The sequence below is a fragment of the Phlebotomus argentipes genome, unplaced genomic scaffold, assembly GCF_947086385.1.
Source record: "Phlebotomus argentipes unplaced genomic scaffold, Phlebotomus argentipes genome assembly scaffold_18, whole genome shotgun sequence".
Lineage (NCBI taxonomy): Eukaryota > Metazoa > Arthropoda > Insecta > Diptera > Psychodidae > Phlebotomus > Phlebotomus argentipes.
In genome coordinates this window covers 12,868,976-12,882,317 of record NW_026776177.1, presented here as the reverse complement: position 1 = coordinate 12,882,317, position 13,342 = coordinate 12,868,976, and the positions used below count along the sequence as shown (strand labels likewise).

Sequence of the window (13,342 nt, the reverse complement as noted above, 5' to 3'; positions counted from 1 at the left end):
AACCAAAACACAGGCACCTTTCAGTTCTTATCCGAAATCCGGATAAAGTGAAATTCTAGTAGTCTGGATAACGTACGACCTCTTCCGGTTGAGTTTGACAATTTGTCTGGTGTTTTTCACACGCGGTGCGTATTTTTCACGATTTTTCCTATTTAAAGGCTCTTCATGGCTCTAATTCTTATCAAAATCGCAACTTCACGTCAGCAATTATGTATAGCAAATGAAATTTCCGGGTTATTTGGATGTTTTTTCTCTTTACTTACAGGAAAACTTTGTGGGTAACCTAAAATGGCCAAGTCGAAGAATCACACAAATCACAACCAAAGTAAGATGAAAATCATCAATTATCGCAGAGAAATTGCATATTATCTTGTTGTTTTACAGACCGCAAAGCCCATCGTAATGGCATCAAGCGTCCCACGAGGAAGCTTCATGAGTCCACTCTGGGTGTAAGTAAAACCTCCACATAATGGTAATTTCATAGATTAATTCGTTGCATACTTTGCTAGATGTGCGCCAAATTCTTGAGGAATCAGCGATTTGCCAAGAAGGGCAACATTTCCCGAGCGGAGGCAGCGAAACGCCATGAAGAGCGCAAGAAGGAGAACAAGCCTCAACCCATCAAGCTATAAATTGGCTTAAATCGCTTAATTCCGAATGAAATAAACATGAAAGTGAGAAAATTCAAGAAAAATTTATTCACAATCGCCATATCTTACTTCGAGGGCTTCTTCAGAGCGCCACTCTTGAGGCGCTTTTTCACTGATGAGGAATTGAGATCTAATTTGCTACGCAATGGGAAACCTGGGAAGTTTTCCTTTTTCTCCAAGCCACCCATCCCATCGGACACGTAAGTGCCACTTGGGATATTGTTTTTGCTTTGCACTTGAGGGCGGAATTGTTGGAAGATCGAGAGCTTCTTGAGATCCGGTGGCAGATCAGTTGCATTGAACTGCGATGGCTTCTTGAGGATGGGCGTCAATCCTACAGCACTAGACTGAACACGCAGATAAGGCGAATCGCTGTTATCAATCTCAAGAGACGAGACAGAAGAATTGGAAGAATTAGCATTGGGTTTCCGCTTCTCAGGAATCTCATCCTCGTCATTCTCTCTCTGTCTCTTCCGGATCTGACGCTCAAGCTCGTACTTTTCACTCTCAACCACACTCAATTGATCTTGCAGTTGCCTGGAAATAAGAACACTATTGAATTGTTTCCCATAATAAAGTGTGCTCCAGACTCACTCTCGGCGCTGTTTCTCTTCTTTTAGAATGTTTTTGGTCTGTATGAGGGTAGTTTTGAGATCGTTCCTGGAGCTCACAACTTTGATCAAGTCTCTGAAGAGGAAGAGTAACTCTGAGAACAAGATTTCAGACGATTGAAAGTCATAATTCACTCACCGCTTGAGATTGGACACCATGTAAGCGAGAGTATCCATGCTTGGGCGTTTTGCCAGTAATTGCTGGACGTTAGAATGATTGGAATCCAGCAGAACCTCAATGCTTGAAACCAGATCCACTCGGTTCTTTAAAGCATCCAGCTCTTTCTTTATCCCCTGGTGCTCCAGCAATTCATCTTTGATCTTCTTCATCTGGCAATGGAAGAAAAGAAAGAACATGCGAAATTACTCAAGAAATACTTTATATTTCATCACATTCGTCATGCATATCTGTAAAGCTTTCTCATGAAGGTCAACAAACACTATCAGTGAAAAATATTGCATAAAGATAAATTGAAACGCTGCAATAAAGAAGTCCTGAAAGGAATCTCACTTCAGTCTGGAAGTTCCTCAGGGCGAATTCTTTGCTCCTAGCTTTGTCCGCCAATGCTATAATGGTTTTTGCTGATTTCTTATTATCACTCCTCAGCTTCTTTGCCTCTTCCTGGAGATTATCAAACTTCTTCGATTGCTCTTGATAATTCTGATTCAAGATCTCGAGTTTCCTCTCCAGGTTCGCAACGTCCTGTTCTGTGCATTCACCGGCAGCGACAGTGAAGAAGATTCGGTTCAGGTACTTCTCTGTGCACTGCTTCCGACACTGGGGACACGTTTGGGATCTAAAAACAAAGGAGAAGTACAGATTTTCACAGGATATTTGTCAGGGGAAAAATAAATTTCCATTACCTCTCAATCCACTGTCGAATGCAGGGATAATGGAAAATGTGGCCGCAGGAATTAGCGCACAAGTCTTCATTTGGCAGTACACATTCTGTACAAATGGGGCAAATGATATTCATGATGAAAACCACGGAAAATCCAGAGAAAAAACAAAATTTACGCGTCTCGGAAAATTCAAAAACAAAGAAACTGACAGCATCAAAACTTCCATGTCAATATTCTAGCAGTGGGACATTCGTGGGACACTGCAAAACAATAATACAAGTGTCAGGTGCTCTAGAAAAATACGCTTTTCGTGGGTATTTTGGAGAAAATCCTGCTAAATGGCATCCCTTCTACGAAGCTTAACTCCTTCCCTAAGGAGCAGCATTAAGACATTCAGCGGTAAACACCCCACGGCGAGGATTACGTAAGAAATTCAAGCGGTAACCTCATTGCTTGTGATTTCAGGTGTTGCCCGGAGTTCCTTTGCTCTGTCTCGGCTGAATAGCACGGAGGCGCCTAAGCATGAGGAAACCAGGCGTAAGTGAAGCCCCAAATGCAACATTCTATGAGATTTTAACTATTTTACTACCCATCCCAGCCACCGTTCGGAAGCCTGATGCCGTTCAGCGCGACACTCTTACGGAGTTTGGGAAGTACGTCGCTGAGTGTCTCCCCAAATTCGTTCAGAAAATTCAACTAACGGCCGGGAATGAGTTAGAAGTTCTGGTGTCACCTGAAGGAGTGCTTCCGGTACTGCAATTTCTCAAGGATCACCACAATTGTCAGTTTACAAACTTGACCGACATCGCTGGAATGGATGTTCCTTGCCGGAAGTACCGCTTTGAGATCATCTACAATCTCCTCTCTCTGCGATACAATTCCCGGATCCGCGTGAAGACTTACACGGATGAATTGACGCCCATTGACTCCTGCAATGATATCTTCAAGGCTGCAAATTGGTACGAAAGAGAAATTTGGGATATGTATGGAGTCTTCTTTGCCAATCACCCAGATCTACGACGCATCCTCACGGATTATGGCTTCGAGGGACATCCGCAGAGGCGTGATTTCCCTCTGTCCGGATACGTGGAAGTGCGTTATGACGATGAGAAGAAGCGCGTGGTTGTGGAGCCTCTGGAATTGGCCCAGGAGTTCCGACGCTTTGACCTGTCTGCGCCCTGGGAACAATTCCCCAACTTCAGGAAGGCCAATCCGGCCACTGAGCAGATTGAACCCCCCAAGAAGTAGAGTGTATATATCAATGAAATTGCTAGTGAAACACTGAAAAAAATAAAATAGAAAATTACTAGAATTTATCACTGGCAACGGTTAATTCGCAACGATTGCGGTCCGCCGATGAAACGGAAAAGTATTCTATTGGGAAAACAGCTTTTGAGCCTTTTTCAGGCTATAAAAGGATCAGTTTTGGCTTTTAAAAAGAAAAAAAAACAATTGTTCGTGCCACTCGATGATGAAGTGTATCAACGAACTCTCGCGAAGCCGCGTACAATCAAAAACACCGTTGGATTGTTTGAGAGCTTTTCTTGTGGTTCTCTTTGGTTTTCTTGCATTTTCTCTCAGGAAAGCTTACGATTTTGCATCAAGACAAGTTTTTAGTGTACATAGAATTTCATAAGTGAATAAGAAATGGAGTCTAATGCGAGAGATTTGCAAAAAGACCGATTTTCTCGTGAGGGTAAGAAATTGAGGTTATGATTTGAAGAAGAATACTGATTTTTCACGATTTCCCCCGTTTTAGTGGCTAAACTGGAAAGGATGCTGCCATCAGAAGTGGATTTGATGTGTTTGCCGAAGTCTTGTGACACTCTTCTTGGTGAATGCGTCACTTTGTGGATGAACAGTGGAGTGGAATCTCTGGACAAGGCGTCGCTTTCCGAGTACTTCCTGGCACGTCAGAGGGAAAGAACGAAAAATGGTCTGATAGGACACATGCTGAAGATTGACATAGACTCACTGGAGAAAGAATTGAAACATGATGAGCAGGATATTGCCATGTTAGAAAAACTTCTTGATGATTTTGACGAGAAGAATCCCGAAGAACTAAAGAAGGAGCAATTGTCCTTGAACAAGCAGTGGGAAGATCTGAAGCAGGTGAGTTCCCCTACCCCGAAGAGGCGCCAAAAATAACACAATTTTTGTCTATTTCCAGAAAAATCGTATGAGGTCACTGAGTATCAATTTGGACCAATTGATCCGGAAAGTGGAATTGCTCGAGACGCACTCCCAGGCGACTCCAAAGCGAGCGAAATAGACTCGATGCATCTTCGTGCTCATTGTTTGAATTTTGCGATTGATAACACACGATTTCTCTCTGCGACAAAACAAGCATCAAATCGCTCGACGAGAGAGATAAGTGAGAATGAATAAATTGCCCTCTTCGCAGTGACTATTGTCCAGTGACTTATCACCCGTTGTGAGCGATGAATCTTCTGCTCTTCGCCATTCTGGGATTACTGTTGAGCCCAGCATTCGCCGCCGTGAGGGCCACAGTGGAGAATGAGAACCCCATCATTGGTATTCTGTCCCAAGAGATTTCCTACTCGCTGGAGAATCGCTATCCTGGTATGTTCAAGAGCTTCATTGCGGCTTCTTATGTGAAATTCGTGGAGGGCGGAGGCGCACGTGTTGTGCCGATCTGGTGAGTAGCTTATCATGTATTCCCTCTTGAGTTGTGTGCTTCTTATCGGTGTCGTAAATTAGAGCTTCTGACGCGAAATTGCCCTATAATTGTTTGGCGCTTTATCAAAATCTTCAATTTGAATGACCAATTCGACAAATAATGGATTTTTTATTGCTTGACTTCCCCGGAAACAAGATCACTTTTGAAGTGGACAACAATGTAATTTCACTGTCAAAATAAAATCTTTCAGGATCGACAAACCTCGGGAGTATTATGAGGACATCATGATGAAGATCAATGGGATACTCTTTCCGGGAGGAGCGACTTGGTTCAACCAAACGAATGGATATTCAGAAGCGGCTGAACATATTTATGCTGTGGCGATGGATCTCAACGACCGCGGGGATTACTTCCCTCTTTGGGGCACTTGCCTGGGCTTCGAGCTGCTCACGTACCTTTCGGCCAATAGCCGGGAGCATCGTGCTCATTGCAGCTCGCAGAAGCAACCTCTGCCGTTGGACTTCAAGCCTGACTATCGCACGAGTCGCATGTTTGCTCAGGCGCCAACGCGAGTCCTCGAGATCCTGGCCAATGAGCCTGTCACACCCAACTTCCACCAGTTCTGCGTGACTGAGCAGAATCTCACGGATTACGGCATTGCCGATGAGTGGCACGTGATGTCAGACAACAAAGATTGGGATGGTTTCACATTCATTTCCACCATTGAGCACACAAAGTATCCCTTCTACGGCATTCAATTCCATCCTGAGAAGAATCTGTACGAGTGGATCTACAACAATAACATCTCTCACACGCCCGACGCCATCCTGGCGGCTCAGTACTTTGCGCAGTTCTTCGTGGACGAGACCAGGAGAAGCGACCATGCATTCAACAATCACTCAGATGAGAACAACCACATGATCTACAACTTCGAGGCCACATTCACGGGAATGCTGGGCTCCAGCTACGAGCAGTGCTACATGTTTGATGAGGAAGTGGACTATGTGCAGTACAAGGACAGTCCAGGTGAAGCTTCCCTCGTATTCCTCCACAAATGTGTGCTTCTTTTGTCCTTTTTAGTCCTTTTCGGCTTCTCTGCATGATGAACTAATTGCATGTCAGGAGACTTAGTATTATTGCATGGTAAATGGCGTTTTTTTGGTTTCTTTTGATAAGATTTCACGTATTTATCTATTACAGAGATTTCTGTAAAGCTGATTGAGAGAAATGCGAAATACAGAATATTTTAGAACGATGCTGTTGCAGAATTGTAGTTGAAGTGCAAATAAAAGAATTACTAGGAAAACATCCATAAATTAACATGGCATGGAAGGATACAAAGCTGGCAAAAGAAGTAATATTAAATTACTTGAGAGATGTCGTTTGGTCGATCTCGGCATAACGACACACGAAATCCTAACAAGTGAGTCTATGATAACAGTTTAGCCAAATACTGCGGCTGATGCAGACGCAAAGAACCGCGAGATAAACTCAACAGCTAGTCTGACTGAAGAAAAAGCAGTAAACTTTGCTCAACCTATGATATGATATGAGATTCGATAGCAGATATGAGTTCATTTCCATAGAAATCATAGACTGTGAACATGCTATTGATTTAGTATGTTTATTTATTTTTGCCTAAAAGATGCTCTGAGAAATAAATACAAATTCAACAAATTAATATCCATCCAATACTTTCGTGCGTTAGTTTTACTGGGGACGAAAGCATACGTAAAAATAAAATAAAATTCCTTATCAACTTTAACCCATGTCAGTGACCATCCTTGATATGTCACGCAAAATTATGCCGTTTAAACTAGTGAATTGTTCCGAATGGGTTAATTGCTTATCACAATAATGTTGTGAATCTTAAAAACAATATAAATACATAGTAAAATTGCGTACAAGTAACAAATTTCTTCCTATTACAAAGAAAACAAGTATTGGAATGTTGTCACAAAAAAGTGCTGCGATCACTTTTTCTAAGTCATTTGATGATTCCCATTCATATCAGCCAGGATTCTCTGTTGCTCATTTGCCTGAAATCTCTCCATGATCTTGGCCACGATCAGCGAAGGTGGTGTGTGAGGATTACCTAGAAGAATTGCAGGGAAATTATCAGTGACAGAATGGCATGAGTAATAAAAACTCAAATCAAATAAATACACTCAGGCAAAAACAAATGAAAAACATGCAAAAACAATAAAAGAAATACAAAACAAAATGCATTAGAAGTTTGATAAGTTAGAAAAATACCCTTTAACAATAAAAATACTGATTTTCTATTTTGCATGACGATGAAATCTCCGCAGAATTTGTGATTTCTCATAGTCTGGCCACCAGTGAAAAGAGAAAAGAGAATTATCAGCTGAGATGTGTCCTCCAGATGAGCCCATGGTTAGTTAGAAGTGTCCCTTGACCACCAAAAGGAGGGGAGAAATTATGGGAAACTCACCCACGAGGCCGCGATAGCCGAGGACACTGTGATCGTGCAAGTGATTGGCCAGCTGCTGGTGCTTGAGAAAGGCATCCGTGTCGATTCCTCGCACTTGGGACGGCTTGAGGAATCTTTTGGGGATCCTCGAGAGAATATCTTCCGATTGCACTGGTCCGAAGCCCAGGTTTATGAGAATTGTCTCAGCATCTGGCTTTCGCGCCTCCAAAAGGCTCTCCACACTTGAGCATCGACTGGAATCGGACTGAAAGAGAGGCAGATGCTCAACTCATTGACAATATTCATGGGCTGAGAGCGCTCACCTGGATTGACATGTCATGCAGAATGGGTGGATGATGTCGGGAGCCTTCGTCAGGGGCGCTCTTGCGTGCCAATCGCGGCGTTGGGCTCGCCGGCAGTGATTTGGGATTGTTATTCACACCAGGATCACTCTTAATGGTCAGGCTGCTGGTGTTGAATGACCCAGAATTTGGATAGCTGCTGTTCTGCTCACTTCCCAGCATGCTCGAGCCCTCTTGTTCGTCATTCATCTCGCTGAATCGTCGTCCAATCTCACTCAGAGCCTTCCTCTTCATGCTGGGATTTGCACTGGAACTCCGCCCAATGTCTCCGATTCCCATTCGCTTGCACTGCCCTTTTTCCTGCGTCCCAGCAGCCTCTGGATACGCCAGAAAGTCATCCTCAATGGGAAATGGTGCCATTTCCTCAGCCGGTCGCTCATCCTTCACATCCTGAAGCTCCTGGAGTATTCTCTTAGCCTCCATACGCTTCCCCTTGATCTCACTGTACTTGATCCGGTTGACACTCAATTTTTGGTACAATTCACTAATCTTCCTTCTGCCTATGGATGTGAAACTTTCCATAGAATTCTCTCCTGTTTGTGTGAAGCGGCCGAACACTTCGCCAGCATAAATTATCCTCCGGAATCTCGAGGGTTCTACAGTTGTTTCATCCTTGGTCTCACCACTCGCCTCGTTTATTGCGTCAATTTCATCGTCAACGGTGAAACTCTCTTCATCCGTGTCGTCCTTTGGCGGTGGCTCTTTAGAAGATGTTCCGGATTGATTTAGAGGCTCCGGACCTCGCTTTCGAATGTCACTCAGAAAGTTACTGACCCACGACGACACTCTGACTCCATCTGCAACGCACGAGAAGACAGAAATTAGAAAAATGCTGTGAAAAGTGCTATTAAATATATGATCAAAAATCTATAGTTTACAGAGAAGACTACGGACGAAGGAAAGATAGTGTAGAGAAGGTATCCAGTTGAAGAGTACAGGCTGATAATGAAGTTATGAAGGAAAAAGTGCCTTCTCTAGATAAATTGCTCTATTACTCCCTTGTGTCTTGAAGACCGTGCAATTTCTTATATTATAATTAGTACTGATTGAACAATCATAAATAATGGATCGCAATTTGAATATAAATATACGCCACACTTCAGTCAACACGGGAAGTCATTTTCCAGAAATAATCCGCAAAAATGCTGTGAAAATGGAAATTAGCTACTGGTGAAGTGATAAAAATGCGAAATTACCAAGCATGAGTGGTGTTCGTTAAATAAGATGAGAATTGTGTGTATGTGGTAAAAGGCACTATATCAAATATTTGAAGTTGAAAGATCCGTGAGATAAGCCAAGAGATCCGCAAAAATAACTTTTACCATCCACTTATAGAATGTTTCTTGTTTACATGCAAAAACTCATTGTTTCCTCTACAAGTCTCTCCAGCCACAGTGCTCTTTGGCAATGTGTGCGCTCGTGGGCGAATATCAATTATTCCGCAAAATGACATGATTTGTATCTACAAAGTGTGGGTGGGATAGATTTATCTTGGATGATGAAAGAAAGACGTGTGCGTAAACAGAGATGCTAGGTGGACTTGGCAAAGGGGTGGTATTTAGAGACATTGAAGAAGAATACCACAAACCATTTCCTGATCGTGTCTTTTCTCCATGTGACTCACTGATCTTCATATCCATCTCTCTATCTTCCTACTCAAATCCCCACAATTTCTCTCCACTTAGCGAAAGGAGAAAAAAGAACACAAAACGAAAAAATGTAGAGATAATAAGAGACGCACAAAAATAGAGAATCTCTCAAGTTGAGAGTCGTGTTGTGCAATAAAATTTTATTCGCGCACTTGATTTTTCTTCGTGACGCCAGAGTTGGCGAATTAGCTTCCAACTGTGGTTGGAGAACATTATAGCGCGCGGCTGTAATTCAGAGTATTTTACATCAAAATAGACTGGCAAATTTATTGTTCATTTATTCAACAAACAAATTCAATGTTTCACCATCGAATAATCTCTCTCAGACGAACAGTTACAGACTTCCAACTCGCATTTTCTCCCCATTGATAAACAAACGAATCATATTTTCTTGTTTTTACGAAAAGCAAATAAACGCGCCTCTCTTGAGACGCGCTCTTCAAAGAGCTCCATCACTGAATATATCTGATATTGACCTCCAAGAATCCAATTCACATTGAAATGCTATGTTCCCACCCATCGTTTTACTCACAATTTTGCCATATTTATGCCAATATGATAAAAGATCTAATAGACTGATTGAATATTGAAGAAACTCCCATATAATAAGCACCGAACTGTGCTTTCATTGCACAACACTCTCGCGATGGCTTCACACTCACACCACAAAAAAATTCATCAATTTTTGACGAATATATTTTGAAGCGCGAGCAAGCGGAGCACAATTAAAAATATTGTTTTTTTTGCTTAATTAATTTCAATCACTCCAAGGAAAAGCAACTAACCTCGTCTGATTTTCCACTCTGCAGCTAAACAATATCACTCGGAAGGTGCACACAGCAAATTTCATTCACGTCTCACGTGAGAATTCGTTTGGTTTCTGCTAAAATATCACACTGGACATCCCGAAAAATAATTAACCTATTGAAGTAGGACCTCTGATATGCGCTGGACAGGTTTATTCTTGGCGAAAATTACAGAGCAATGTTGTGTGAAAATACAGCTGTTGCCCCACTTGGAATGTCATTTCGCCTCTTGTTTTTTGCTCACTGTACAACTCGCGTTTCGAACATTTCCCAGTGCTTCATTTGCTCAATCAAATGCTCACACAGCTCCGCTTATTCTAATCTCTCTAGTACCAATGACGAATAAAGGTAAAATATAGAAGATTTTTTTTCTAAAGTATTATTATTGCTCATTTCAATTCCCCAAATTGACGTGTAATATTCCTTAAGCTCCACCCACTTAAAAGGCCCTCGTACTTAACTGATTTATTTTCTAAAATTAATAATGTTCTATCGTGCAATGCAATAAATATACTTTAAAAATTTCACGGTCATTATATAGACAAATGCGATATTTTCTACTCACAAAGTGTTGATTTATAAAACATTTATAAATTTCTAACACTTGAAATTGTAAGTGAAACCAATACAATACTGAGTAAGCAGTTGGACTCAGTCTGCTGAGTTGAAGCTCGAAAATCTTCACTGATGTTTTGATAATTTACGCGCGCAGTCATGCTGGACCATTTGAAGGATCTTCTGACGGAAATTCATGAGAGAAATCAAAGCGATGAAGTCCTGGTCCACGAGGAAGAATTCCTGCTTCAATTGCAGCAGTTATCCAGCTGGGAAAAGGTAACAACTGCATTCACAATTGATTCCACAGCCTCTGACTAAGATCATCTTCCAGATTTGCATTGGGAAGCAACTGTACGCTTGCGAATGGCAAGTGGGAAGTCCTCACTTGATGTCCCTTTTGCAGCAAGAAGGTCTGTTCAATGTCTGCCTCTATCTCAGCAATCTAGACAGCGCCAATGAGGCGGATAACATTCTTAATGATTTGCTGGAAGTTGAGCATTCACTCTTGGCCGAAGTCGTGCTCAGCGCTGGGATTGAGAGTCCTCAAACAGAGAAACTCGTCTGCCTCCTTGAGAGATGCTGCGAAAATGCATTGAAAGATCTGCTAGCGAATCCTAGTCTCAAAATTCCCAACTATCTGCACTGCCTTGAGGCATTCCTGAGAGACGCTGATTTGCAGCAATTCCGTGACATGCACTTGACGATATTAACATCTATACATGAATCTAAGATTGTTCATGCGCTAAAGAGTCAGAAATGTTGGATAAGTGAAGACGCTTTGGTAAGAAATTCATCCCTGGAAGAACTTTTGCGTCAAATGATCAAAAAGCCTCGACAATCTCTTGATTTGCTACTGAAGCTCATGACAAAGACCAACTTTTCAGGATGGAAATTCTTTCTGGCTGTGATAAACATGATTGTGAGGACTGCTTCTCAAGAAGATTATCTTCACTTTAAGAGTAGGAATCCTTTTTGCGACTGTACAGCTTTTCCTTTTCCTAACACATTTTCTTTTATTAGAATACCTAGAGGGATTTTTCTGGAAAGCCTGCTCCGCGAGAAGCGAACACCAATTTCAGATCTTCCTCCTCCTGGCCAGAGAGACTTCCTACGCTTTCGGGGAGAGGAAGAAAGCCACATATCTCGCGTGGTACAAGGCAACTATCTCACAAATGACATATAAACTACAACCCGAAGACTTCAAGATCATTCTAAGCTTCCTTGCGGATTTAGCGCGATTGGAGGAGGACATGGATTTCTTAGATGTTCACATCAATAGTGCCGTTCCTGCTCCTCCCAGATGCAATGAACTTGTGCTCGACTTCAAGCAACTGACCAGGATTCGTCACTGTGAACTGCTTCCACTCAACGAATGCACTCAAGAAGACTGCGTAGTATTTATAGATTGAATCAAGAGATTTATTCGCAAAGAAACACTCACCCTGGCTTTAGAAACCGTACTTGCTCTGCGTCTGTCTTCTGGTCTGACGATTGGCTGCCCACATTGCTTGCAATTCCTGCTCGTTGGCCTTCGCCTGGTAGGCTAAGTACGTGATCTGGTGCTTCCTCTTGCTCAGACCACTAGCGTCAGCACCAGCGGCGGGTTTGGCTGTAGGCATTTCCGTCGAGTTGGCCAATGCATGGCGCATCCATTCCTCTTGCGTGGGCATAACATCAGTACTCCTGATGTCTACCACATTAATTTCATCCAGACGAGCACGCTTTGCCCTCTTGCTACCTCCACAGAGTTTCTCATAGGCTGTGTCATCAATGAGAGCGTCCTCAACTGGAATTTCATCTGGAGACACCTCTCTCTCCTCAATCTGAGATTGCTGCTCAAATTTAGAACTCGTGGCCGCAATTTGAGCCGCTTTCTTTGCCACCAAGACTGTTATCTCATTCTTACTGACTTCTGGAAGTTCCTCATTAGTGTTCAAGCGGAAAAAGTCATCTCCAGTATCGCTGCCGTCGCTATCGTCCTCGATCTCCTGAGCTTTAGTTGCTTTCTGTGCCTTCTGCTTTGCTTGGCGATTAATCACGGAGTCCGGAACCAAACTATTGCGCTTTTTCACCCCATCTGCCGTGGTTTTCGTGGGTTGGAATAGAGTTTCTGATAGTGGCTTCGGCAATAAACTCAGCAAGTCACTTCCTCTGCTCTTCTGCTGGATTTTCTCCTTGCATTCCGCCTCTGCATCCTTCAGATCCTTGAACTGCGACAGGGAAGGAATGGATATGCGCACAGGGCCTCGTTTTGGGGGCGGATTTTGTGTTGGAGTGGCTTTGATTCTCAAGAACTCATCATCATCTTCCTCTAGGATTTGTTTCTGTCTATCCTTAGTGGGAGCTGGTAAATTGAACATCAGATTGCTGACAGCACTTGATGCTGGTTCTTCATCGTCACTGATGGGAAGCTCCTGGCGACTTGCTGTCGTAATTTTCAGCGTCTCCACAGCCACTGCAGAATCTCCATCATCACCACTCTCTTCACCGCTACTATAATCGTATGCCACAAGAGACATCCTTATTTTCAGCTCTCTCCAAAAGGCTCTCTCAAGATATTCTGTTTTTGTTATTCATCAACTTGACAGTTAGTGTTGCCGTCACCCAACCACTTGGAGCGCTGCAGTCTGAAAAGGGCATTCAGAGCGTTCGTTAATTTGCTGAAAAACCCACGCTTTGTGGCACACTTCCCAGGATAATTCCCGAAAATCCGATAAAATGTCACTCTCCAGTTCCAGTATTACTAGTGGTCAGCAGAATATTAACTCGCATTCTCAGGAATTGCTTC

At 42.7% G+C, this 13,342-nt stretch overlaps 7 protein-coding genes across 8 annotated transcripts; 4 read left to right on the top strand and 3 right to left on the bottom strand.

Moving 5' to 3' along the window:
* Positions 1 to 10: 10 nt before the first annotated feature.
* LOC132260772 (large ribosomal subunit protein eL29) lies at positions 11 to 694 on the top strand. The gene is made up of 4 exons (XM_059759093.1): positions 11 to 125; positions 266 to 325; positions 385 to 449; positions 510 to 694. The coding sequence occupies exons 2-4, from the start codon at positions 289 to 291 to the stop codon at positions 630 to 632; spliced, it is 225 nt and encodes a 74-aa protein (XP_059615076.1). The 5' UTR covers positions 11 to 125; positions 266 to 288; the 3' UTR covers positions 633 to 694.
* LOC132260765 (E3 ubiquitin-protein ligase TRAIP) lies at positions 676 to 2,263 on the bottom strand. The gene is made up of 5 exons (XM_059759084.1): positions 2,126 to 2,263; positions 1,773 to 2,058; positions 1,401 to 1,591; positions 1,245 to 1,337; positions 676 to 1,187 (listed from the first exon to the last, which is right to left on the bottom strand). Exons 1-5 carry the CDS (start codon positions 2,236 to 2,238, stop codon positions 716 to 718), a joined length of 1,155 nt encoding a protein of 384 aa, XP_059615067.1. The 5' UTR covers positions 2,239 to 2,263; the 3' UTR covers positions 676 to 715.
* Positions 2,264 to 2,389: 126 nt separating this feature from the next.
* On the top strand, positions 2,390 to 3,416 carry LOC132260768 (NADH dehydrogenase [ubiquinone] iron-sulfur protein 3, mitochondrial). Its single transcript, XM_059759088.1, has 3 exons — positions 2,390 to 2,503; positions 2,570 to 2,641; positions 2,703 to 3,416. The coding sequence occupies exons 1-3, from the start codon at positions 2,443 to 2,445 to the stop codon at positions 3,350 to 3,352; spliced, it is 783 nt and encodes a 260-aa protein (XP_059615071.1). The 5' UTR covers positions 2,390 to 2,442; the 3' UTR covers positions 3,353 to 3,416.
* A 683-nt stretch (positions 3,417 to 4,099) lies between these two features.
* On the top strand, positions 4,100 to 6,057 carry LOC132260767 (gamma-glutamyl hydrolase A-like). The gene is made up of 4 exons (XM_059759087.1): positions 4,100 to 4,216; positions 4,275 to 4,763; positions 4,996 to 5,771; positions 5,946 to 6,057. Exons 2-4 carry the CDS (start codon positions 4,546 to 4,548, stop codon positions 5,993 to 5,995), a joined length of 1,044 nt encoding a protein of 347 aa, XP_059615070.1. The 5' UTR covers positions 4,100 to 4,216; positions 4,275 to 4,545; the 3' UTR covers positions 5,996 to 6,057.
* A 655-nt stretch (positions 6,058 to 6,712) lies between these two features.
* On the bottom strand, positions 6,713 to 10,213 carry LOC132260764 (uncharacterized). Of its 2 annotated transcripts, XM_059759083.1 has the most exons (6): positions 9,976 to 10,213; positions 9,130 to 9,221; positions 7,503 to 8,338; positions 7,201 to 7,444; positions 7,002 to 7,077; positions 6,730 to 6,840 (listed from the first exon to the last, which is right to left on the bottom strand). In XM_059759083.1, the coding sequence occupies exons 2-5, from the start codon at positions 9,179 to 9,181 to the stop codon at positions 7,028 to 7,030; spliced, it is 1,182 nt and encodes a 393-aa protein (XP_059615066.1). In that variant the 5' UTR covers positions 9,182 to 9,221; positions 9,976 to 10,213; the 3' UTR covers positions 6,730 to 6,840; positions 7,002 to 7,027. The 2 variants fall into 2 exon arrangements, with proteins under 2 accessions (XP_059615065.1, XP_059615066.1); XM_059759082.1 differs by lacking the exon at positions 7,002 to 7,077 and having other exon boundaries at positions 6,713 to 6,840.
* Positions 10,214 to 10,710: 497 nt separating this feature from the next.
* Positions 10,711 to 11,988, top strand: LOC132259191 (uncharacterized). The gene is made up of 3 exons (XM_059756743.1): positions 10,711 to 10,830; positions 10,886 to 11,513; positions 11,575 to 11,988. The coding sequence occupies exons 1-3, from the start codon at positions 10,711 to 10,713 to the stop codon at positions 11,961 to 11,963; spliced, it is 1,137 nt and encodes a 378-aa protein (XP_059612726.1). The 3' UTR covers positions 11,964 to 11,988.
* On the bottom strand, positions 11,958 to 13,142 carry LOC132259487 (uncharacterized). Its single transcript, XM_059757139.1, has one exon. It carries the CDS (start codon positions 13,071 to 13,073, stop codon positions 12,003 to 12,005), a length of 1,071 nt encoding a protein of 356 aa, XP_059613122.1. The 5' UTR covers positions 13,074 to 13,142; the 3' UTR covers positions 11,958 to 12,002.
* Positions 13,143 to 13,342: the final 200 nt, after the last annotated feature.

Excerpts from the sequence above, each read along its gene's own strand:
- LOC132260772 (XM_059759093.1), top strand. The coding sequence starts at position 289 with ATGGCCAAGTCGAAGAATCACACAAATCACAACCAAA. Across the intron at positions 326-384 it reads TCACACAAATCACAACCAAA|ACCGCAAAGCCCATCGTAAT; the intron begins GTAAGATGAAAA and ends GTTGTTTTACAG. Across the intron at positions 450-509 it reads TTCATGAGTCCACTCTGGGT|ATGTGCGCCAAATTCTTGAG; the intron begins GTAAGTAAAACC and ends ATACTTTGCTAG.
- LOC132260765 (XM_059759084.1), bottom strand. The coding sequence starts at position 2,238 with ATGAATATCATTTGCCCCATTTGTACAGAATGTGTACTGCCAAATGAA. Across the intron at positions 2,059-2,125 it reads ATTCGACAGTGGATTGAGAG|ATCCCAAACGTGTCCCCAGT; the intron begins GTAATGGAAATT and ends CTTTGTTTTTAG. Across the intron at positions 1,188-1,244 it reads GAAGAGAAACAGCGCCGAGA|GCAACTGCAAGATCAATTGA; the intron begins GTGAGTCTGGAG and ends TCTTATTTCCAG.
- LOC132260768 (XM_059759088.1), top strand. The coding sequence starts at position 2,443 with ATGGCATCCCTTCTACGAAGCTTAACTCCTTCCCTAAGGAGCAGCATT. Across the intron at positions 2,504-2,569 it reads CAGCATTAAGACATTCAGCG|GTGTTGCCCGGAGTTCCTTT; the intron begins GTAAACACCCCA and ends TTGTGATTTCAG. Across the intron at positions 2,642-2,702 it reads TAAGCATGAGGAAACCAGGC|CCACCGTTCGGAAGCCTGAT; the intron begins GTAAGTGAAGCC and ends TACCCATCCCAG.
- LOC132260767 (XM_059759087.1), top strand. The coding sequence starts at position 4,546 with ATGAATCTTCTGCTCTTCGCCATTCTGGGATTACTGTTGAGCCCAGCA. Across the intron at positions 4,764-4,995 it reads GCACGTGTTGTGCCGATCTG|GATCGACAAACCTCGGGAGT; the intron begins GTGAGTAGCTTA and ends AAAATCTTTCAG. Across the intron at positions 5,772-5,945 it reads GCAGTACAAGGACAGTCCAG|AGATTTCTGTAAAGCTGATT; the intron begins GTGAAGCTTCCC and ends TATCTATTACAG.
- LOC132260764 (XM_059759082.1), bottom strand. The coding sequence starts at position 9,181 with ATGGATATGAAGATCAGTGAGTCACATGGAGAAAAGACACGATCAGGA. Across the intron at positions 7,445-7,502 it reads TGCATGACATGTCAATCCAG|TCCGATTCCAGTCGATGCTC; the intron begins GTGAGCGCTCTC and ends CCTCTCTTTCAG. Across the intron at positions 6,841-7,200 it reads CGGCTATCGCGGCCTCGTGG|GTAATCCTCACACACCACCT; the intron begins GTGAGTTTCCCA and ends CAATTCTTCTAG.
- LOC132259191 (XM_059756743.1), top strand. The coding sequence starts at position 10,711 with ATGCTGGACCATTTGAAGGATCTTCTGACGGAAATTCATGAGAGAAAT. Across the intron at positions 10,831-10,885 it reads AGTTATCCAGCTGGGAAAAG|ATTTGCATTGGGAAGCAACT; the intron begins GTAACAACTGCA and ends ATCATCTTCCAG. Across the intron at positions 11,514-11,574 it reads AGATTATCTTCACTTTAAGA|AATACCTAGAGGGATTTTTC; the intron begins GTAGGAATCCTT and ends TTCTTTTATTAG.
- LOC132259487 (XM_059757139.1), bottom strand. The coding sequence starts at position 13,073 with ATGTCTCTTGTGGCATACGATTATAGTAGCGGTGAAGAGAGTGGTGAT.